Here is a 24,912-nt window from a genome sequence, read left to right on the forward strand (position 1 = left end):
CCCAAGATGGCCCATCTGTGGGTAAGGTCATGGGGACACCCTCTCATTGGAATAGAGCCAGCACAGTAGCCCAGAGGGAGAGAAAATCTGTGGCCTGTTAGGACTGCTAACCAGCCAGATACTTGAAAGACTGTCCCGGAACATATATCTCCCAGTCACTGCCTTGTGCTCTGGGCATGGACACCTTGTTTCTCAGTTTGTCATTAAAATCTTCATTTCTGGGAGAGCCGGGACTTTGCCCATAAAGAGTCCAGCATTGGATTTCAGTAACCCCAGTGAATTTATAATAATGTGCAGAGCTGCCCACCTCTGACCTCAGCTTCATTCATTTTCCAAGGGCTTTTGGACCAACTCTGTTGAGGATAAAATACATCAGCTCTAATCAATAATTTTGTAATAGAAATACCATGCACTTGATAAATCAACTCTAGTGCAATTAGTGACTAGCCTCAAAGCCCAGACCTAAGTATAAGTTAATCCTAAAGTGAATGGAGTGGGAGAATGTTAATGGTCTTTTAAATCAGTGGAATTATTTTCAGTGGGTGACACATCCGTGCCCGCCCCCTGAGCTGGTTGGCCTTCTCACATGCTGGCTTGGGAGCACAGGCCCTGCTGTCTGGAGGAGGGGTGGGAAGAATGGTGCCCTTGAGAGCTCTATAACAGCACATAGAGCCCAATACAGAGGGGCAAAGGAATCCCCTCCTTGTGCTCTGGGCTGGGTGGGGGCACTGCAGGATCTGGGGAGCCCCAAAAGTTGGTGAACCCACGTGTTGGTGAGAATCACCAAAGGAGCACATACCTGGGTACATCATGGTTCCATGGGTTCCTACAGAGCTAAGGCTGTCATGTCTTTTACCGCAGCTACCCTGTGAGATGGGCAGAAAGGCAGAAGGTTTGGGCTCAATTTTACATGTTTGTTTTTTATGAGAAAGCTGGGCTACAGAGTGGTTACATGACATATCCAAAGTCACACAGCTGGTTACCTGGTTAGCGAGGCTTTGGTCAAGGGTAAAGAACCCTGAACTTGAACCCAGGTCTTTGGCCTCCTTTAAGTAGCCCTGGGAGGAACCATGTTTGTTCATGAAGGACTCACCTGCCGCCCAGACACCCTGCACATATAGGAACGTCCTGGGAAAGCCCAACAGCCTCGGCTGCCAGCTCTGTGTTGGCTGAGGACTCAGGCTCCAAGACCTCACAGTCCAACCTTTCAGATGTAGATTTCAGAACCAAACCCAGGGCACATCTGCCGTGGAGTTTAAATCGGCAGATATTTATTAAGTGTTCAACAACAGTAATTATTATTATATGTGATAGGTACCATCCTAGGCCTTGATTCAAGGTACTTTGGGCTGTATCAGAAAACCCAGCTCAATGTGATTAAATATTATACGGGATTTATTGGCTGACATCCTGGAAGCTCTATTGGAAGAGTGAGCTTCATGTGTTCAGGGCTCATTTTCTGCAGTTTTCTTAGCTTTGCCCTCCTTCTCATTTCGATATTGTCTTTTTGTTGGTTTCCTACGATGGCAAAATGGCTGCAGCAGTTTCCTGCTTCACATTACCCTGTCTAGAAGAAGAGGGGCGTCAGGTGGTCCAGAATTCTAGCAAAAGTCCAGAACTTTGTGCTATTTGGTTAAGGCCTAGGTTATAAGAAGCAAGCACTGAGGGTGGGATCTGACCCCTCTAAACCCAGCTAAAGGAGCTAAAGGAGCTCCAACACAGTGGAAGAAGGATGGATTTCCAAAGGCAAATCTGGGTACTGATAAAAGGCGGAAAAAGAGACTGATGCTGGCAGCCCTGGAAGCTCATAGATGACTCCAGAGGACAGCCCCTGCCCTAGAGGCTCTCCCAGCCTAGCATGGAGACTAATGTGTACTTACAATATGATGCCTAAGCCCAGTAAAGGAGGAGCACAGAGCTGTGGGGGAAGTCGAGGAAGGTTTCACAGGGGAGCGAGTATCTATACTTTTAAAGGACAGATAGGAGCTCCCCAGGGAGCCTGGGGAAACAGCTTATGCAAAGCCACCAGAAAAGCAGAGTGATCTTGAAGTCCTGCAAATGGTTCACTCTGGCTAGAAAATAAAATGCATTGGGGTTGAGGGCAACAGCTAGCTAGAGAGCTGGGCAGAGTCAGAGCAGGGGGTCCTTAGTGCCATGCTAAAGAGCCTGGATTCACCTAGGTGACTGGGAGCCTCAGAGAGGCCTGAAACCAAGAAGTGACATCAGATTTGTTTGTTAGACAAGCCAGACAGCAGGGTGGATTAGAGAGACGAGAGGGGAGGCGTAAGGGCAAGTGACAAACCATGAAATTGTAAACACTCCATAAATGTTCGTATATAGCTGCCCAGTAAGAGGTACTGTGGGCCTTTTACTCTTCCCCATTAGCTGATTAACTCTGGGCTCAACGTCATGCTGGTTGGGGGACAGTGGGAGGCTGTCTAATGGGCAGTGGGGATATAGGCTTGAAGAGGTAGAGACAGGCTAGAGTCTGGGAGAGGGAGACCTTGAAAGCCCGATTGATATAGTCATATTGGTGGGAGAGAGAGGCTCATATTCTTTATGGCAGTGGAACTCAGTAAAGACAGAACCAAGTGAGGAAGATCAACCTGGCAGTGGCCCAACAAAGCACAATCTGACCCCTTAATCCCTGCGGCTGTGCTGGGTTTGTGGTCTGGAGCAACGGGAGGAGAGCAAGGCAGACCCTGGAGGGCATTCCATCACGGGGAGTCCACCTTAGTTTCCAGCAATTCTCCTTTGCTTCTGCCAACAAGTTGTTGTTCATTCCCTGCTCGGGGCTATTTGTTCCCATTCCTGTGCCCTCCTGGCAGCCACTGCCCTCGTCCTTTCTGCTAGTCCATTTCCCTCTGTCCTCATCTTTGCTCCCTCTGTTCAAATCTGGCTCAGAACACCAGGAAGCCACACCCGATTAACCCTCCCTGGGATGCCCCCTCCTTCGCTCTAGCTTCTCAATGTGATCTTGTGTTCTCAGTCTTCTTCCTGATTGGTGAGTTCTCCTCAATGAAAGGCAGGATTTTGAGTCTTTGGAAGATATTTTGCATGTTATCTCAGAGTGGTGCCTGCCTTCTCCAACAATACAAACCATCAATCCTCCAGGAGGCAGTCAGCCTCTGTTCTTAGTATAGATGAGTAATTACTGTGCAATTAGAGAAGGCGGAAAACAAAGGGGCCCTTTGTTCCTGGATGCTCATTAATAAATGCAAAGGTCTCCCCTTTCCATCCTGGGATCCTGCACAACAGGAGGTGGGCAAATAATGCTTTTGAACAGCTGTGATTGGCTGTTGCAATTAGATCTGTCAGGATGAGAGAGCCACAACGAAATCCACTCTATGGCATGGACCAGAGGGTTCCAGCTGGCATCTCAAAATTCAAACCCACCTGGGAGGTCCCTTGAGGGAAGGATATCTTGCAAGTGGTGGATAGAATGCTAAAGACACTTCCTAGCCAATTTTAATAAAATAATGGTAATAGTAATATGTTAATGATAACTCACATATATTATGAGTGAGTCATGTACTGTGCTAAGCCCACCCCCCTTATCCCATTTTATTCTCTTAGCCCTATGAAATGGGTGCTGTCATTCCCATTCCCGTTTTTAAGATTTAAAAACTGTGGCTTAGCATGTGTGAGGTGGCAGAGGCAGGATCTGAGCCTAGGTCTGTCTCATTGGACAGCGTCTGTCAGCAGACGCTCCATCGTACCAATCCTGCCATACCTGCAAAGCTCTGCATCTTTGAAACATACCCTCAACAAAAACCAACCGCTGCCATCAACTCAGTTCTCCATATCCCTGGTAGAGGAGAGAACCCAGTCATTTTCGGGAGGCATTATATGTGTTTTTTGCACCTGCTTCTGCTGTTGCAGACTTGACATCACGGTTCTGTCTGGCTTTAGCTGACATTTCCGATCTGGCTTCTGGTCTCTGAATCTCTTCAGACCAAAGGCACACAAAGGAGGCCCAGAGGAGGCATGGTCGGGTAAGTGTGAGCCAGGCTAAAGATCATTATTAGAAAGGAGCCTTTAGCTAAAACAAAACTGAAGGAAGTTAGCCACTGCCTGAAGGAAACTAGACGATGAAGCAGGGGAGGACACTTTGGGCAAGACACTTCTCGGTAGGGATGAGTCAACATCCCTTCACGTGAGCTGTGAGGACTTAATCTGGAAGGTCGCTGGGAAGCCCAGCCCAGCCCTGAGGCTGGGAGGGGATTGGCCGCCCAGTTGCTGGGGCTTTGCCTTAAGCCAATGGCTGGGAGGGGCGGAGCCAGAGGCGGGAGCAGTGGGCTCCTCCGCCAATCGTCCTGCAGGGAGGCTGGGCTCCCAGTACCATGGCAACAGTACCATGAGCAGGGGCTCATTTGTTTTGTTGATGAGCAATTACTACGCAATTAGAGAAAGCTAAAAATAAAGGGGCCCTTTGTTCCTAGTTACTTATTAATATTAATAAAACGGTCTGTCCAGTTAACGCAAACCTGTGCGCCTGTGGTAGAGCCCACTGTGGGAGGCTTTCCCCATCTTGGCCGGGAGAGGAGATGCTCAGCCTTACCAACACACGGGACCCAGGATGCCCTGGAATCAGGGGGTCGGTCAGGCACTGACCCATGCAGAAGAGTCTGGTCGTGTCAACCCAGGCTCCAGAGAAAAGACCACAAACACAGCAGCAAAACCAGAAAACATGGACCCGAGTTGGAAGAAACCTCTCGCCCAGTTTTGCTATGTACCCTTGGCCACGTTGTTCGACTTTTCTGGGTCTAGGTTGTTCAGCTCCAGGTGCATAAAATAGTCTCTAAGCCTTCCACTGAGGTAGCCCCTGAGATTTCAATGTCTCCCCTCCCACCTGGCTTGAAGAGAAACAAACCAGACTTGGAAATGACTTGCTAGAAGTTTACTTGGTTGTCCAGGGGTTGACCCCACAGCTTCTGGCATCTGGCCTTGGCGATGGAAACAGCTCAGAGACATCCCTTATATCCCTTCCCCGTCCTAGGGGACGGGTTGCCTTGTGGATTAATCAGATAAGGGTGATAAGAGGCTTTTAAGAAGAAGCAGGAGAAGAAGAGAAGGAGGAGGTGGAGGAGGAAGAAGAAGATGATGATAAGAGCGTAGAAGGAAGAGCAGGGAATCAGAAGACTTGGTTCCAGTCTGGCTTCTGCCAACAACAAGCTGGTTGATTTGGGGGCAAAGGATTTCAGACTGTTGGGTTCTTGGGCACCATTCAGCTCTATAGCTCTGTATATTGCTGCTGTTTCCAAAGCTCTGGATCCCTTATCATTGGGAGCAAAAGGTTGACAGTGATAGTGCCTTAAGATCTGAGAGGAGTGACTGAAGAGAAAGCCAGGGGCTTCCAAGTGATGAAGCAACTGGTAGGGATGCATTTGAAAAAATCAGTCACACATTTTTTTAATGTGTGAAGGCAATGAGAGGGATAGAAATATTTCCAGACTTGTGTATCATTTAAAAACAAAACCTATAGTCAGATTTCCATCCTTGTGTGTGGTTGATTAACCCTTTAGGGTTTGGCACTCTGGATGGTATTCATTAATAAAGGTGGACCTGTTAATAGCTGTCGTCGATGAGCTGTGGAACTGGGGCGAACGCAGTGGTTCTTGAACTTGGCTACATGTTAGAATCACCTAGGGAGTTCTTAAAATTCCTAGTGTGCAGGCCACACTGTAGATCCATCAAATCAGAATCTACAGGGGGATGGCGGGAGGTGGGGGGCACGGTGGGCAGGCCTCAGCGTTACTTAAAAGCTCCCCAGGCAAGTCCAACCTGTAACCATGGACTCAGATACCATCAGGTTCTTGCCAGATATGGAGCCTCACACCATCTCTGTGACTTTGTCGTCAGCATCCCTACCTCAGAAACAGATAGATAGAGTCAAGCCAGACAGTTCACCCCAGCCTCCTCTAATAAGCAGGAGAGCTGGTCTGGGATCATTAGCCTGCAGCCTTGGAGCCCAGGCCTCTCCTGCCCACCATTGGTCCTCCCGGCAGGGCCAGGAAATCCACCCCTCCAGGATGGGCTGAAGGGGTCTTTGTCCTCATAGATGGATTCTCCTACCTCCCCCCACCCCCACAGGACAGCCCTGTCCTGGCTGAGATTGAGAGCATGTACACATAGAACCAGCAGCCTGGAGCAACCATAAACAGGGAAGCAGCTTGACTGTCCCTCCTTGACTGTCTGATGAATGAGGGCTTTTTGGTAAGGTCGGAGTTTGTTTGTTATTAAAGACCTAATTAGAAACATGAGAGGGAGCTGAATGGCGCCGTGCTTGGCCAATTAGTGACATGTATGCGCCCGCTTTGAACTTCAAGGACACAGAGCTATTAGCGCTTACATCAAAAATGGATTAAACTCCTGTGCCTTTATAATCATTAAAGACAGGCTGCTCAAGTGGAAAGCCTTTTGTACAGGTCCTCAAGGGGCGGCCCCTTGGGCATCCTCCCCACCCCACCCCCTGGCTGCTAGAGCCCCAAACAGTGAGTTTCCATGAAATGTGATCAGGCAGTAAATACTGAGGGTGCTAGGGCATGCCAGCTCCCCACAGGACAGCCCTCAGCAGACTGGAGTAGTCTTTGGGGACTGAGACCAGCCCTCTGGTTGCACTTTCTAGGGTGGGAGGGCTTCCTTTCTCTCTGGCAGTGCCCTTTCCACCTCACCCTGACCCCAGCAATACCGCATGCCTGCTTCGTGCTTAGTCTTGTTCTGGGATGTGGCACAGAGGAGGGTGGTCTGGTCCTCAGGTGAGAGGCTGACCCCTGTCTCCTGTGGCAGGCATGGCCCGACCTCAGGGAGCCCCCGGTCTGATGGGGGAGACACCCCCGCCACCAGGGAGCTCCCAATTTGGAAAGGGCAGCAGGACCCATGCCCTCGGGCGCTGGCATTCCAACATTGGAGCTTTGATTCCTTGTCGTTGATTTTGTGACCTCTGTGAGGCCAAGAAAGATCCAAATAAACAGAAGAAAACTTGTCAAACTATGATGCAAGGACGGACAACTGGGCAGCATGATTCAGTTTAAAAAGCAGCCAGGAGTGGCCCTGAAGACCAAGTGAGAGCTGGTTTCAGTCGGTCTGAGACACTGTGAGACCCTGCACACATCCCCTCACGGCCCCAACCCTCGGTTTCCTTGTCTGCAGCCCCAGGGCAATAAAACCCATCTTACAAGTTGTTAGGAGCGTGAACAAGATGGTGTTAAACGCCTGCCAATGCGCCTGGCGCGCAGTAGGTGCTCAGTGAATCTTAGTTCCCTTTCTAGCCTGGAACCCCGAGAAACCACAGCTTCTAGAACCCTGTGCCCCTTGCCTCCAGACCCTGTTTTGCCTGAACTAGTATGAGGCTTTCCCCCGCCCCACCTTTGCTAACTGGGACAGGGCATCACCTCATTCCTTCCGAGCTTTTCATCGTGACTGAGGATACCACAAGGATGTAGTTCTGGCCTCGGATTTCATAGCGTTTTCTGTTAACCTAGTTATAGCGCAGGAAGTGTACGCTGGGGCTGCAGTGAGTGGAATCACTTACAAGACACAAGGACCTGACCCTCCTGGCTGGGGGGCGGGCAGGGTGAGACTTAGAGAGCGAGCACACACAGCACGGCTGGGGTGCCTGGGTACATGCCGGGAGAAGCCAGACTGGTTTCTTTTTTGAAAAGATAAAGAGATGGGTGTGCCTCGGGGACACAGGGGGTCACCCGATCAAAACACAGCCAGGCAGATTCTCAGGATTAAACTAGGAGACACTTGGAGCAGCAGAACTGTTACAGAGAGAGAGGGAGTCCTTCCCAGGCCGCACACTCTCTATCCTCCTTTCCTCCTGATTCTCAGGTCAGGGGGGGCTGGAATGGGAGGCTTTGGCATCGCCCATGTGCTGCCCCTTGCCCATTCTAACCTGTGTGGGCCTGGAATCTGAAACCAGTTAATTTAGGGAAGAGGCAGCCGGATGTGAGTGTTAAAACACCGCCTGCTTCAGCCAAACTATAAACATTTGTCTCTGGGGTCGACTTCCCCTCGTCTTCTGAAGCACTTGAGAGGCTCAGGGTGGAAGTGTTGTCAAAAGGCTGCTTTATATCCCAGAGGGATCCTGCTTTATATCCCAGGATCACCACCTTGCATTCAATACTTGTGGCCTGAGCTGCAGCGGCCACTGGGGTCCCTTCCTTGGGGAAGCTGCTGCAGCCGGGCAGACAGTTCACACTGGCAGAGCGAGGGCCACATAGGCCCCAGGGACTCACGTCATTGCCTTTCCTTCCCTGGGGCCCCTCTCCCCTTTCTTCCTTAGAACATGCAAACAAGGTCAGTCCCTCGAGACCCCTGGGGTCTGGGAGAAACAAGAACCTGATGGTGGCTCCAGAAATTTCATTCTTTGCCCTCATGACAAAAGCTTGGTTTCTTTGGCCACCAGGCCCAGGCCCACTCAAGGCTACTGCATCCCCAGAATTTACCCCATGAGCAGATGGAGAAGCCACTGACCCCCTTCCTCCCCCTTCCCTCCATCCCAACCAACCCAGCCGAGTCCTTTGGGAAGAAGAGACACACCCACACCCAAATCAGGGCTGATAATAAAAAAGCATCGAGATGGAAAGAGAATGAGATGTTTTCTGCTGAGATTGTACAACAACGTAAAGTATAAAGTACAGGCCACAAAGCCCTCCTCGGATAGGTCCTTTGGGGGTGCTTGGGGCTGTCTCCTCTCACTGATCTGAGTGATAGTGTATCCCGGTTCACTAGTAACCCAGGATGTGAGGGTTTTGGAGCCGACCAGCAGTGAAGTTATCTCTTTAGGGGATGTGATTTGACTGGAAGCTGAGACCATTCTACAAAACAATGAGTCCCAAGTCTTAGGTTCCGCTGTCCATCAATTCCCTACTTAAGATAGGCCAGCACTAACCAACGGACATCTGCACTGACCTCAGTGGTCTGAAGCAGGCTAGGTGTTGAGCAAACAAGCAGAAACTGCAGTCTTCTAAGATTGCCATCACTGAAACCGACAATTGGAATGTTTGTGACACTGACTCCCTCAGCCCAGTGAATGAGCTGACACTCTCCATGTGTCCTGTGCAGTATTTATGATGAGCCAGGCATCTGTGGATGTGTCCAGACTTGTTGATACCAGGCTGAGTTTGTCCTTCTCAGTAATATATTGGTTTGTATATGGAGACAGGGAGAAAGAAATACCATCACACATTGCTCTCTCAAGCCTCCCCCAGTTTTAAATTATGTCTTCTCCTTGCCTTCTGAAATAGCTTGAATTTCAGCAGAGCTTAAAAAAAAAAAATGTTGTATATAAAATTGATTGTCCCTGCATCTGGGTCCCTGAACTGATTTGACTTTAGTGTGTCATACAGTTTTCCCAGGTTAGATGTAACTGCTGGCCCTCTCTAGCTACCTCTGCCACCTCCAGGCTAAGCTCCAGGAGGAAAGTTTGAGCCAGGATCCCTGGGACACAGTGGCCGGGCAGACTGCTGGATGCAATTCCCTCCTTGCCCTGCTGGTAGTTCACAGCTGAGTGTTTCTCCTTCCGTTATCAGAAGCAGGTGTATCTTTTCAGGCTGACCTTTCCCCTCAGACCACCTGCATTAATTTACAGTAGGCACGCCTTCCAGAGGGCACAGTGAGACTGCAGATTGGGGTCGTCAGCTCTCTTTCAAGGAAGGCCTTGGCTGCCTGGCTCCCGAACAAGGAGAGTCTGGCTGTTCAGAGGCAGGTCTCCGCTTCTGACAGCCACCTGGCATTATGGACCCAACACCCACCGAGACCCCCCCCCGTGTTGTAGGGGAATCGAGCAGGTTGCTCTTGCTCTGGAGAACACAGGGTCCCGTGAGAACCCGGAGGGTCCCCGCCTTCCACACGCCCCCCGCCTTCCACATGCCCCCCGCCTTGAGGGGTCCCTTGCTGACATGAGACACAGGCTCTGCTGCTGTGGAGTTTTAATCCAGGCGGAGAGAAGCATGATATAGACAAGGTGAGTGTCGGAGGGGCAGTGACTCTGGCATCAGCCTATCAGCAGAGCCCCTCTACTCATCCCTTTTTCAGTCGCTTTCTTTAAATTCTCTAAAACAAACAAAAACCCCTAAAATCTAGTGTGATGATTTAACACAGCCCTGCCCTCGAAGAGTATCACGTCGGCTTATGCTCCGGGCCCTCCATTCTGCGGGAGCCGGGGGTTGGGAACAGGGCCATGACACCGTCCGCCCAGACGCCCCTCCCTTGTCCCTGATGGAGGCATAATGAGTTCTGACGGGCAGCAGGTTACCTTCTGAGCTGGGCTTGCTGAGGACCGGCCCACCAACTGCGTTTGCCTTGTGAGCAGCCACACACTCTGTCCCAGAAATGTCCTGGGGGCCACGAGGCCCCCTCCTGAGATTAAACCTGGCAGCAACAGATAATTCACCAAGCAGATGATTGAAATTGTCTTGAGGGCTGGCCCTGCCTTTTGGCGAAACGTGAGACCCACCAAACGAGGACCCAGGCCTAAGGCTGGGACTTGGCAGGGCCCTGGCTTGTCCCAGATATGTGGGCTGAGCTCATCTGGAAAAGACTCTGGAAACAGTTCCTTTCTCTGGATCAGTAATAACCTACTTTTCAAGCCTTAGAGCCAGAGATGCCCTCCCAGGGGTGCCCGCCTTAGAGTCCTGGGCCCTAGCTTTCTGCCCCAGGTCCAGTGGCATCACTTTGGGATCATACAGAAATACTGGGACTTCCATACCTTTCCTAGACCTACAGTGAGGCTGTCCTGATTCTCACTGCCCTCTCCCACAACTTCCCCACCCTCGGTGACGAATTCCACTCTCAGCCCAGCCCCTTCTGACCACAGTTGGGCAGAACCACATGCAGACTGTATGCTCTCCAGAAGGCAGGCATCTCCTGGGTTTGCTGTAAAACCCCGAGGGGCCCACAAGCTTTGGGTCCAGCCCCTGCAGGTGAGAGTCTGAGCCTGCAGGACAGACCTTGGATAAGGTCTTTGGATGGCTTTCCTGGGTCAGCCATCAAGGTGTTTTCTTCCCTTGATGGGCAGGAAGTTCCTCCTTTTATCTGATGCAAAGTGCCTCCAAATTTAATTCAAATGTGATTCCTCTTGCTGGCCTCAGTGAGATGTAGTGTCCTTGCTTTCCTGCCCCCCAGTCCCCAGAGTCCTTTCATCAGGTCCAAGGTGATTAAGTGCACCAGGTGGATGAAATAGATCCTTTTGTGAATCACTTCCTGATTTGTATGGCCAGTGAATTGTACTCTCCTACATCAGATTTTCCTAAATCTGCGTATGGTACCTGCCTTGTTGGGCTCTGCATACACAGCTATCTCAAATACAGGTGTATTTGTTTTAAACTTGACAAGTTCCAGAGCACTGTCTCCTTTGCGTTTTCGCCACAGCCCACAGAGAGTCAGGCTGAGTAGGGCAGGCAGCACTCACGTGTCGCAGGTGAGGACTCCCACAGGTGAGGGGCTGACACTCAGGCGTGTAGCCGGAGGTCAGGGCCAGGGTCGCACTCAGGTCTTCTGACTCCAAGTCCAGTGCTCCCTTTCTCTGCACCACAGCCGCCTCCCTGAGCATACCTGCTGCCTGGACCCAGGAAGTCAAGAGGATGCTGGGGGACGGGGCGAGGGGTAAAGCGGAGCCTGCCCAGTATTAAACCACCGCTGCGGATGCTGCCCGGGGCAGCCGATGGGAAAGTGATCCTGCTCCCTCACAGCGAGCCCCCAGACTGCAGCTTGGCCCAGGGCTTGCCCAAGGCCACTTAGCACTCACAGCTTCTGCTGCAAAAATGCCAGGGTGTTTGCAGGACACTGCCCTCCTCTGGGACAGGAGTCAGAATGTCCGATTTATGAATCTCAGCACTATTTATTCCGCAGCATATACTGAGACCCCCTCCCTCCCTCCCCACCCCCCCCCACACCCCCTAGCTGAGCAGGAGACAGGCGTCCTTGCCCACTAAGAATAATGGCCCATCCCCTCTTCCTGACCTGATCCTGGCCTGTGGGACATTTCTGGCCCCTCAAAATGAGCCTGGAGGCGACCTCCAAAGAGACAGACCATTGAAAATTGACTGAGGGGTGACTGGCACAGAAAGCACCCTTAGGTCAGGGGCTCGGAGTCGTGCTTCTCCCCCTGCCTCTCTCAAGGTCACAGCTTGGAGGGGAGGGCCTCCTCCTTTACTGTGTAACCAGCCAGTGTGCAGTGCGAACCTCCCGAAAGAAGAAAATCGCTTTGTTCCTAATGCCTTCCCACCATCAGACAGCGGGAACAGCCGCCGACACGCTGGCGTGCGCAGTGCCCTGCCCCTTCCTTCCTGAGCAGCAGAGCCGTTGCTGGGTAGAGCATTCCCAGAGATCGTGGGTTCGGGCCATCTCGTTGGCTTGTTAGCGTGCTTTCTGGAGCCTGGGTCTCCCGCCCACAGAGAAAGAGGGCGTCATTGACCAAAGAGCCCAGAGACCTGGCTCCTCCATGCCCTCAGCCTTTGAGGGTGCAGCTTCCACTGTCCAGAAGCCTAGAGAAAAAGGACCAGCCCAGAACCAGGTGCTTCTTGCCTGCCAGCTGCACCCTCGGCGGGAACCCACTGCCTGATCTTTCACCCTTGGCTGGGGACTGTCTGCGGGGTGACTCTGAGCTGGGGCTCCGGCATTAGGAGGGCAAGTGTATATTCCTGCGAGACTTAGGGTTTTAGAGCTGCATTTTAATACAGTGCCTTCTCAACCGTGATACTGGTGTCATTTGATGGAAGAAGACTGAGCGGGGAGGGGCAATGTAGGCCTAAGAAGAGCTGCTTACTGTGAAATTCCCTTCAGGCCAACTCTCAAGCTGCAGGCCCCCTGGGCACACAGGATGGTGAGAGGTAGCCGGGGCTGGGCCGAATACCACCAGCCCTCCTGTCTTCTAAGCCTCCGGAGGGGCATGTTTCAGGACAGCATCCTTCCTTCCGCGGGCGTGCCGCCTCCTGTCTCCCAGGCTGCCTCCTCTGGCTGGATTAGTCGCTGCATGGCCCTCCCCCTGCTGGAAGGAGCCAAGACGGAGACCTCCCTTCTCCCTGGCTTCTAGATAGGCGGGCTTGCCCACTGTCCTCCTGGAGCCTCATCTGGCCACAGGAGAAAGAAGTCAAAAAGTCTTCCTATCTTCCACTGTGGCCCCACTGCCCACACCCCTGCTCTCCACCCTGAAACAGAGCCGGCTAGATACTTTGTTGGTTACTTGGCATAGGAGCTGGGTCAGCTGCCTGGGTGAGCCAGGAGTCCACTGTCTGAGCTCCCTCAGTTTTCCCTAGCCCGGAGGAAGAAAGTGTGTGAGACCAAGATAATGCTGCCTTTTGAATATCGCAGCTTGCTGCTAGCCTCCTTGAGTGAGCAAGGCCAAATGTTATCTGCAAATTTAATCTTCTGTATTCAAAAATCCCATCCCTTTTGTCTGCCAGTGCCTTCCCAAATCAGCAATTCACTTGCTCGAAGCCTCTGTGATTTTTATTCTCTTTAACCTGTTCTTTCCATCGGCCAGTTTCTTCCTTTCTCAGCACAGCTTCCAAGGGGCCTGACCTTGGGGCCTCCTGCCCTAGAGGGCATCCCAAGGTAGCAGCTTGCCTTTTCTCTGCTGAGTCGAGGGCCAGGCCCAGCTTGGCTTGCTCTCCTTTGCATCTTCGTGTCCCGTCCCAGTCTCCCACCAGCCTGGCTGGAGGGCATCTTCGGTCTCTTCCCATCCCGGCGACAAGTGGGTAGAAATCAATCCACATCTGGCTCTTCAAGCGCCCCGCCCAGAAGTGAGGGGCTCCAACCACAGGTCCACGGGGCAAGGCCATGGCCCAGAGCAGACTTGCAGATGTTCTTCCCTTCTGCCACTGAGGGCGGGTGGCCACAGGGCAGAGGGAAGTGCCGAGGGGGGCAGGAGGGAGAAGACTGTTGTGAGGAGCAGCCCCTGGGAGCCATGGAAATGCGTGGAACCCAGATTGTCTGGTTCTGTGAGATGGGTTAGCTGTAGCCCAGAGCTGGCCAGCCCCAGACTCACCTTGAGCTTTAAAAATCAATGAGAACTTATTTTTACAGTTAAAAAAAAAATTTTTTTTTTTTCCATTAGGGAAAAGAAAAAGTTTAAGCTACTAAGGGGAAATGAAGATGAGACACAATTAACCTGGTTGACAGGCTGTGGCCCTTGCTGGGGAGGGAATGATGGAATTTGGGGGAGGCTAAGGGAGGGAGCCCGAGGCAGTGTCTCCTCCCACTGCCCCCTCCGCACTGCCACTCTCAGGTTCTGTGGGTGTGAAGTCCCATCTCTCTGTAGCGAAGGTACATTCCTAGCTCTTTTCCTGTCTGGAGTCTATATCTGAAGATAACCAACAGAAAGCAGACATTTCGGTCAGATATGCTTTAGTGATAAATTGGTTCAGTCAGTATGCTCTGGATTCATACTTCTTTGTCTTTTTTTTTTTAAAACGAAAGGAAAAAAAAAAGTTTAAATCCCCCCTTTCCTTCTACTGCAGGAGGTGAGTGTGTGGGTGTCCCGTAGAATCATTGGCATTCACTCAGCTTCGGCCCCAGAGCCTCCAGATTCGCCATCCCCACCCCATCCCCTCCCTCCATCCCCTGCTCTCCACCCCAGAAGGGAACCCTCTGCCACCATCATTACGGTTATGTTAAGATGCCCAAATTTTCCATGACATATCCCATCCTCCGACCACGTTCAGTATTGATGACTTTCATACAGGGATATAAATGGGAGGGGTGGGAAGGGAGGGAGTAGCCAGTGGGGAGGGGGGAGGGGGTTGGTGGGGGAGGGGCGCTGAAGATCTTTTTTGTCTTTTTTTTTGTTTAAAACAAATTTGTCATTTAATGGATCCAAAAACAAACAAAAAAAGAAAAAGTGAAAGAAAAAGCAAATCAAAAATCCCCTCCCCGAAGATTTTTTTTTTTCCTGGACACAAATTGCTTTGTTTCCTGTCACATTTTAATATCAATATTAACACAATGTGTAGTCTAAAACTAGTTCCTTTGTAGTTTGCATGGGATGTGAATGCTGTCTCAACGTGCCCAGATCTAGACAAGACTGCATGAGCATCAATTCAGATGTGAAAAAAAAAAAAAAACTCTTTCTCTCTCTCTCTTCCATATATATCTCTATTTCTATTGTGATAATTTGGTGGGCAGTGAAGCACCTCCGGTTGGTTGCCGTAGTGTGTTGAATGATTGTTTTTTTATTCTCTCTATTTTTGGAGCTCCGAGCTTCTTAGTAGTAGCCTGGGCTGAGTATTCTTGAGTCCCTGCTGATGTTTTCGCATGGCCTTGGTTCAGTGTTAGAAGTTGGGCCTCAGCTGTTTTTCTGGAGTGTTTGGCTTGTAATGACCGGTGCATGCCTGGCTTCTGGCCTCATACCCAGCTCTATTCTCTGCACACCAGTCCTGAATAGCTACAGTGCTCAACCGAATTTTGGCGCGCCCGCTTCCCCGGCAGGCTCCAACCCGGCGCGGCCCGGAGGCTTCCCGGGGGCCAACAGCCCAGGACCTGTCGCCGATCTCTACGGCCCTGCCAGCCAGGACTCCGGAGTGGGGAATTACATAAGTGCGGCCAGCCCACAGCCGGGCTCAGGCTTCGGCCACGGCATAGCTGTAAGTACCTTCCTGCCCCTGCCTTCTTGCCCATCTCCTGTGGCCTCCCGGGGCGGGTGTGCCAGAAAAGCCCAGAGGTGGGAGGCCAGGAGAGGGCAGCGGGTCCCCATCCACATCATGTCAGCCATCCAGGGCTGAAGCTTCTTCGCTTAGGTGCTGCCTGAGCACCTGTGGGTCAGGCACGGTGTGCAGCCGTGGGTGAGTGGAGGGAGTGTGGGCAGGTCAGGTTCAGATCACCACTCCAGCACGTTCAGCCCATGCAACCTTGAGCCACGTATATAATCCGCTGCTTCCCTGGCTGCCAAACGAATATAAGTGTTCCTCCCTCAAAAGATTGTGAGAGAATAAATGGAAACAGGATATGTCAGCTGCTGGCTCACAGTAGGGCCTCAGTATCAGCCCCCTCTCCTCGATCCCGGCCTCCTGGAGACTCATGTGCGCTGGGACCTTGGAGCTACAGATCCGGCCCCACAGGGTAGCAGCTTAGTCGGGAGAGTCACCGCCCAAGGTCCAGAGGCAGCGCCGGGGCCTGGGACATAGCATGGGGTGCAAGCCCTGTCCCAGGAGGTTTCCTCCGCTAATGTTTCTTACAGTTTCCAGGTTCCAAGTAAGTTCCCACTTGCGTTCTTTAGCTGCGCCTGCCCCCGAAGGCCAGATGCATTTGATATTTGTAATGCTCTGTGGTTCTATAATCTGACTAATCCAGGCAATGGAAATTTGCTTAACAGATTTGCATGCTGTTTTCAGATTGTATTGTTCTTCCCCCTCGCAGTGTGTGTGAGCATGAATGTGCCTGAGCCCACTTACTCGCTTGTCCCTTCCATTTGGAAAACAGAAAATCGGCCAACCTCCCCATCTTGGAGGCAGTTTGATTTTGAGCTGAGTTGGGAGTGTCTGCTGTCCCAGGTCATGTCCCTGTCGGGAGAGCCCTGCCTCCCAAGCTGTGCTGGGGAGAACAGAACAAGGGCAGACGGTCTGGGCACCAGGGCAGCCCGTCCCTGACCCTGGTGTTAGAAGTCCTCCATCCCCACCCCAAACACACGTGTGCACACTCTCATGCATGCACACACGCTCTCTCTCACACACACACACACACACACACACACATTCACACACTTCTGCCATCCCTGGCCTGCATGGTCCGGGTCCTTGTTCAATTCCACTCCCGAGCCAATATCACTTAAGGCAGTAGTTTGATGAGTCAAATACCCTCGGATCAGCTGTAGTACCAAATCCAGAGTAGTATTATTCAGCTTAGAGCTGCATCAATTTGGGAGACCGTCTGTCACCACGTAGAACACAGCTCATTTCCGTTGTCAGTGCCCGGAAACACAGACCCTATTTGTTTGTGAAAACCTCGGTCTCTGACCTGTGTGCTGTGACGGTTTCTGAAATAAGCACATCAAGTCACGTTTGGTCTGCACGGGCCTTGCTTTCTCCCCAGCTGGAGCCGTTGGGACTGTGGACAGAGTCACTGTTATCTTTGCTCTCTGGGGCTCAGGGCAACAGCGCTCATCATTTTCGGCGCAAGCCCCGCTTTCCTATCACCCACCCGCCCCTGTGAATCTGGCTCTCAATTTTCCCCTGGGTGAGCGGACAGGCCGGGGGTGGGGAGTCGGGGCTGGGAAGGATGTCATTCTGGCCCCTCATGGCACGGTGTCTCAGAATTACATATTCATGCTGGCAACCACAGTCTAGTCCTAGAGATAATTTCCTTTCCCAGAATATGACAATCTGTTCCCATGTATAGTGTGCTGATGACCTTAACAATTGTGCAATTTTAGGGACCTTTGATTGCAACGGCCTTTACAAATGGATACCATTGAGCAGGTGCTTTCGTTGCCATCTCACTCTGAGGTATTACCTTCTCTGCCACGTGTCTCGCCCGCTGGGCCTGTCCGTACATGTATGCGCCCTGGGCATGCAAGTACGCACGGCCCTGGTCTCCTCACGTCCACATCTCTCCTTCCTCTTTCTGGACCCCTTTTCAGGGGGGTGGGGGGCAAAAAAATCCAGTCTTTTAATCTCTCATCCCTCCTCCAGCTTAAAGCATGACCCCACTTTTTTTCTTTGATTCTTTTGATTCCTTTTCTTTATCTTTCCCACCCCTCATCTTTCTCTGTCTTGAAATACCATCAAGAGTATGGGAAACTGGAAGGAGATTTTGTGCTGTGCCCGTCCCAGGGGGACGGAGGCAGGGAACCGCTGGGCTTCTGCCAGGCCTGGGGATGGAAAGGCGGGCAGGATCCTGCGAGCTGGCCTTGTGGGTTGCTGGGCCCTTTCAGCTCCCCAGAGCTCGCTGGGCTCAGCCAGTGGGGTTCATGCAGTCAAACAGCCAGACTCCATCTTTTAGTGAAAAGAAAACATTTTTGCCAGTAACTACTGAGTAATTATCCAGATTACCGCACGAAAAGCAAATTAAATTAATGACATCACCTGCGTTACATGGATTTGGATCCCTGCCAGTTTCCTAACCTTTTAAACTGAGCTCAAGTTAATTAAACATTTTTTAAATCACTTTGATGGGGATATGGAAGGGGTGGAGTGGAGGAGAGGGGAGGTTGGGGCAGTTAGCGAGGGAGCCTCTTGCCACGTTCTCATTGAAAATGAGTATCCGTCATTCTCCGGAACAGCACCAAGGAGGAAGAGGGGTTCTCTCGTGAAAGCTAAACGTGACCCGTGTTAGCGAGTTAGTCTGAGGTCTTGAGATGTGAGTCTGTTTCTTTGGAAGAGAGAGGGCGACAGCCAAGGCCTGGGAATGGGTCCCACTCATAGAATCCCAGCTGGGGCATAAGCGCCTTTCACTCCAGGAGCTGGGACGTAACAGAAGCAAGGCCGGCGATGGATTTGCCACTTTGGTTTGCAGTCAGCAGGATGCCCCTCTTGTAGAGGGTTGCTTCAGGCCCCTGAGCCAGCCAGGACTCAGTAGGGTGGGGCCCAGCTGGGGGACCAGGTGGAGCTGAGCTCCATAAATCTCTTGAATTTCTCTAATATTGCTGCTAAGGAATCACCTCAACTAACGCAACTGCCTCTCTTAACCAAATAAACCCCGTGTGTGAATTCTCCCCACCCCTCGCCTACACTTCCCTTCCAGCACTGACCCAGCCGTCGCTGGCCGGCCGGAGCCAGAGGCCACTAACAGTGTGAAGGAGAGCTACTCACGACTAATTAAGCTGGGTCTGGGGGCCCCAAGGGAACTAAGATTCCTCTGAGAGCAAGGCAGACTGATGTACCCAAGAACGTTGGGGATGGAAAGTGGCTCCAGCCCTTTGTAGAATCAGTTGATGAGGGGATTGAACAACTGCCAGCGCTTCTTCCCTCCCTCCCCTGGAAGTGGAGGGTGGTGTAGGTCTCCTCCCACCTCCTCCCCACACCCTCCAAGGCCTCTGCAGCGTTTCCATGGGGGTCGGGGGAGGGCCGAGGCTGCCCCCAGCGCAGCCTCCCTCATCCACCTTTAGGACTCAGAAGGATGGAATAGACGAGAGTGGAGGTAACCACCTGCCCCCTCCAAAATGATTAAGTGGGCCAATTGAGTCACATGGCCGCACCAAAACACACAGTTTGTCCCCAACACAGGTGACCCTCAGACATTTAGTACCATCCATGAAGGAGGGGCCCAGGCTCACAGTCAATTCAGGGAGATTTGATTGGCAAGTCTGTGAATCCCGGGCCTGTTTTTATTTCCTAGAACCAAAGCTGGTTATTTGTTGTGAATGTTTTTATGTGTCCTGACCTTGAGTCTTTGGTATGTAATATGATTTTTTTTAGTAGAAATTAGCATTTTCAGTTATTGACAGTCATTGATGGGTATCTCATAAAGACAGAAGTTTTTAAACATTAAGCTTTGAAAACAGAAGCTTAACCAGAAAAGGCTAGTCGCTAGTCACTGTGCAATTCACCATTCCACCTGAAAACCCAGCATGACCACATCTGCTGACCCCATTTCCCACCATTACCTCAAGAATTCTACAGTAGCGTATCGAATCAGCAAACTAGTAAGCCAGCAAAGTGAGCTGCAGAGCTGCCCTCTCCCCAGCAGCAAGTGTGGCTCCGATGTCACAGCTCAGGCTGTGACCCCAGTCAGCGCTTAGCCTGGCCATTTCCAAATGTCCTCAGTAGCCCAGTGTAGCCATACTTTGAAAGCTCTAGTTAAGCTGGGACGAAGTGACAGAGTAGCATCGACATATATACACTACCAAACATAAAATAGATAGCTAGTGGGAAGCAGCCGCATCGCACAGGGAGATCAGCTCGGTGCTTTGTGACCCCCTAGAGGGGTGGGATAGGGAGGGTGGGAGGGAGGGAGACGCAAGAGGGAGGGGATATGGGGATATATGTATACATATAGCTGATTCACTTTTTTGTACAGCAGAAACTAAGACAACATTGTAAAGCAATTATACTCCAATAAGGATGTTAAAAAAAAAAAAAGAAATAGGAAAAAAATAAAAAGTTGGAGTAAATGGTATGCTTGCCTGACATTTCTTCTTTCTCCTCCCACCCCCACTTTTTGTTCTCTTCTGGACACGACACCCTCGACCTTCTGTACCCTGCAGAGCATACCTGGATGTCCAGGCAAGACTGGGCGAAGTTTCTGAGTGGCCCTTTGTTTAGGTGATGTCATCAGACCTGTTCCCCCACCAGCCTCAGTCCCCATCCCAACCAGAGATGGCTCACTTCGGATCGAGGGTTGACTACATCTCATCATCTCATGAATCTGCTGTAATATAAGACAACAGCTTTTAAATGTGTATATATCCCATGATTTTGGTTTTGTTTTGTTTTTGTTTTTCTTGATGGTTTCCCTCCCACTTCTCTCTTCCCCCTTCTCCTTTTAAATCTCTTCAGATCACATTTGGTAGTGATTTTGACTTAGTGCAGTAGTCATATAGCTTTAATATCTAGTTAAAAGCTAACCATAGTATAATTGTTATATTAAGGTATTATTTTTTTCTTAAAAAAAATTTTTTTTTTGCTTGTTTTAATTCTGTTCTCACTTTTCAAGGATGCTGAGATGGTAATATTACTCTCAATATTTTGGTACCAATTCTGAGACTGTATGAATTTTCAGGTGGAATTTGAGCACACACAGAAGCGAGGTTGTGAAATGTGGAGCGGGGAGGTGGGCGTCGACTTTCTACTTTGCGTTGTATAAGAAGTGAGATGTCGTAGGCTAATTAACAGGCTATAGCGGTTCTTTTTTGTGCTGTCTCTTTGTTAACCTAAGTATATCTATTTTCGGCAATAAGGTAAGGACGACCGGTGTTTTGAGTGTCCTCCTTTTCTATAAGTGCTTTTTTTCTGTTGAAAGAGGTGATATTATAAGGTTTTTTGCAGTTGTGAATTCTAAAAAAAAGAAATGTTGTAAATACAATTCCATTAACTACATAGAAACTATTAAGAAAGAGAGAATCAAAAATATTTTTGTGAGGGAGTCGGTCCCCGGCAGTTTGATGGTCTGTGGATGGATTAGGGGAGGAACAAGAACCAAGTCAGTGACTGAGACGGAAGAACACCCAGCTGCCAGGCCGACCCCGCGACAAGTTAGAACACTGGTTAGGTCCTCTTGTCTGTGTGATAGACCTAAGAACTGTATTAGTGTCATACCAGCATATTAACCTCTCGTCTGTGCACAGCTTCCAACGTTACTGTCTAGTTAGATTTTTATTTAAAATATGAAAAACTGCTTTTCCCAAGACGTTTTTTAAAAACAAAGCTACAATTTTAATATTTAACATATTTAATGTTTCAAAGCACACCTGTTTGGCTTGGGTGGGGAGGGGTGGGGGGACATTCTTTTTCAGTCTTAATTTTTAAATATTTGATCATTTTCTATTGTCCAATCATTTCAGCACCTCCAAAGGTCCCTAGGACACTTTGCCTCTCTTCTCCCCCTGTTCCCCATCCGCCCCCAGCTCTGGGGGCCCGCGGGCCAGGAGCGGATAAGCCTGCATGAATGAAACCTTTTCTCCATTCACTTTCTATTTACCAATTAGGAAAGCAACCTTTCGGTTTTGTTTTGGTTTTTTTTTTTTTTTTTTTTTTTTTTTAATACCTCAGTGCTGCAAGTATCACCAGAGAGGCTATGGAAGAATTTTTTTTTTAATTTATTGTAGATGTAAACAGAATTTAAAAAAATAAAAAGTATAAACATCGCTGCACTGTGACTGGTGGGAAAAACTGACCGTTTCCTGTTTGCACATGTTTAACATTTGGCTGTTATAATATATGGTCCTCAGATGGGGAAAGATACTTATGATGAAGGATATTTTTTAATTTAACTTTTTTTTAATGTTGGTAATAGGTCGGCAACAGCAACTATAGAAGTACAACTCAATAGATGGCATTAAAACATATTGTAGTGTGGATATATATTTTTTTCTTTTTTAAAATGTGATATTGACGTTTTATTAATATTTTTTAAATTGTTACGTTTATAAATTTGGTACTTAAGGCACAGCCAGTATGAGACACTGAATGCGACATTTATTATAAAGAGCTGCTGCACTCCTATTTTTATAAATTTTACTAACAAAGTAGACTAATGTAGACATTCACAGACATGGTAGGGTAAAAGCATCTTCAAGCAAAAGGCTCCAAAATGCTAACTCAGAAAGAAAGAAAAAAAGCCTTTTTCAATTCTAATTAAACAGCAACATTTTTTTAAAAAAAGAAAATCACGTTCTTTGTTTTTTCCAATAAAATGTTAGGTTGTTTGGTGAGGGGTTTTTTTTTGTTTGTTTTTCCTTCTTTCTTTTTTTATTTCCAAACAACCAGGTTAAGTAAAATGCTGGGCGCTTTTAAAACATCAAAACTTGTTCAAGTAATAAAATAACAAAATAGAAGTTTTATTTAAAAAAAAACAAAAAAACAAGAAAAAAAAAAGAGACAATAAATTCCCAGAAATTCAGTGTCTAGACTAGGGAATTTAATTACTATTTTGTCCATGTTGATGATGTACTGTACTACCCTTCCTTTCTCTGCATCCCCCATCACCTCATAGAAGACTCTTTGTTGATCATTGTCTGTTAATAATGTATAAAATGGCTATCTTGTAAGCGTGCTGTCCTGGTACTAGTGTAGTGACTTTTTTTCTCCTCTTTCTTCTAGTACATATTGATAGGTATAAGGTAATTAAGGTTTAAAAAAATTAGACATAGTTATTCAGATTTAGGACCAGTAAGGATAGAACTTTCTCTTATTTATGAAAAAAAATGCTAATAATTTGGGGGCAGTTTTTTCCTTTCATTTTTTTTTTTTCAATTTCAAGTTTTAATTTTATTTTTGCTGATCTGATGTCGTTTCAACTAACCCAAGGTCTCACGATGTTCAGATGCCGGCAGACTCTACGGCGTTTTGTAGATTCCCACCCCACCCCCCCAACTGTGAAGGGGTGTGCCATACTACCTTAAATGCTAACGCTAGATATGCAAAACTGGATTTTTTTAATTTATTTTTTAAAAGAGGAAGGCATGGTATATTAAAATGATTTTACTAAGAGAAAAAATATTTTTTTAAGAATGCTCAGAAGAAATTGATAATCTGTGTGAATATGTTTTAGATGTTTATAATACCTTTTGAAGAGACCCAGTAGCCCATAGCACAAATCTCGTGGAAATCTGATATGTTTTAATGTGGCTACCTAGGTTAAGGTTCACGTTAGTACCCCACTCATCTAGAAGTCCATTTTGGAAGATTTTTGTAAATTATTTTAGCACTGACGTTCAGCCTTGTCTTTGTTTCAGTTAAGCTCAGTGGCGAACATGGGAACCACCTTTCACCTTCCCTGGGGGAGAAACCCTCTTGGCTGATGGCTTTTCCCCGGAATCATAAAGTAGCCACCGGGTGACTTTCTGGCTTCTAGATCCATCTGCCTGGGGCCCCCAAACTCCTCTCCTCCCACACAGAGGCGAGTGAGTTGCGTAAGCTCCTGGACCCATTCCTGGTTCTACCTGGACGTGGAGCTGACGGGGGTGACCAAGTTCCGGGTCTCCTCTCCAGGAGCTTCCGCCCACCTGGCTTGTGGCCTTCCTCACACCCACTGGGAAAACCAAACAGCCTCGCTCTCTATCCCAGTCGCTCATCGGCTTGATTCAAACGAAGTCCCAACAGGCCTTTATGTTCCTATCCTTCATAACCTTCATCTTAATTTGAACTCGTAGCTTGGACTTTAAGGTAGCATGGCTCTATTGCTGTCAATTTAATGTTTCACTGCACAGCAATTCACAGCCAGTGAATGTTACACACATCTTGCTAGACTAGTATAAAAATCATTGGGTAATTGTTGGTTCTAATGACCTGAAAGGTGTTCAGTTTTTGTTTTCGATTTTGTTTTGTTTCTTGGGCTTTTTTTTTTTTTTTTTTTTGGTTCTTTTTCATTTGGGGATTTTAAAAAAAAATGTTTTTTTCTTTTTTTGGTTCCAAATAGAAGAGCAAAACCTATTTTGATCTTTAGTGCAAACGAGGGCTAGGGACTTAGCCACCACCCCACCACACTGCTTCATTCTGCCATTCACTCACTGCAGCATAATCAAGAATAAAGCAATATAGTTTACTATATTTTTTTTATTGAAGGTCAGCCATGCTTTCTGTATTATATTGCATATGAAATTGTTTACAAAAGAAACACTAACATACTTCTCTTTATCAGTTGGGAGTGGCGCGCAGGGACAGAGGGAAGCTGGGGGGTTGGGTGGGGGAGGGAAGAGTTTTTTTCTTTCTCGAATGTGCTTCACAAGCCAGGCTACCTTCCAAGGAAGGCTGAAGCAGGGTGGGGGGCTGGGGAGCAGAGGGACAGATGCAGGCAAGCACATGGAAGAGAGACGCTGGCAGGCTTCCCCCATCCCCCACTCCAAACAGAAAAGAAGCAGAAGTCAGCTCAGCCCAGTCCTGGGTAACGACACTACACAAGGAGATGCTGTACGTTAAGCAATACTTTAATACTGTATATGTTTGTTTTCTTTTTCTTTCTTTTTTTTTTTTAACCAAAAAAAAAAAAAAAAGTAAGTAAACTAAAACAAAAATATATACATAGAACCCACCCCTCTGGGGAAGCAACCTTAATCCAAACACTTGGCTATCAAATAATCAGAATGTATTGTCTCGGACAAGAGTTTGTTTCCAGGAGGCAGGGGCGTGTGGGGGGGAGGGGGATGGGGACTGAGAGACAAAAGTTCCAGAGCCTTCCAGAAGGCTCTCTGCTACTGTATTCTGTACATACTGTACCATCCTGTGTGGAATCTGTGAGTGTCCTCTTGAGTAGCGTGGGCTAGCCAATCTGCCGTTCATGGTGTATTGTAAACTCGGAATTCCATATGTAATA

The 24,912-nt window shown here is 48.9% G+C and overlaps 1 protein-coding gene across 13 annotated transcripts in view; it reads left to right on the plus strand.

Annotated features, from left to right (window-relative positions):
- The window catches only part of MSI2 (musashi RNA binding protein 2), a 391,787-nt gene extending 367,174 nt beyond the window's left edge, over window positions 1–24,613 (plus strand). For 3 of the 13 annotated variants that reach the window (XM_082371905.1, XM_082371912.1, XM_082371916.1), the window contains 3 exons: window positions 15,382–15,590; window positions 17,375–17,447; window positions 20,147–24,613. In XM_082371905.1, the coding sequence (XP_082228031.1) occupies window positions 15,382–15,590; window positions 17,375–17,416 (251 nt within the window). In that variant the 3' untranslated portion in view covers window positions 17,417–17,447; window positions 20,147–24,613. Of the gene's footprint in view, window positions 1–15,381; window positions 15,591–17,374; window positions 17,448–20,146 lie in introns of those variants that run through there. The other 10 variants (XM_082371914.1, XM_082371915.1, XM_082371917.1 and 7 more) reach the window with 6 other exon arrangements.
- The last annotated feature ends 299 nt before the right edge of the window (window positions 24,614–24,912 follow it).

Source organism: Balaenoptera borealis, assembly GCF_965194805.1.
Source record: "Balaenoptera borealis genome assembly, chromosome: 20".
NCBI lineage: Eukaryota > Metazoa > Chordata > Mammalia > Artiodactyla > Balaenopteridae > Balaenoptera > Balaenoptera borealis.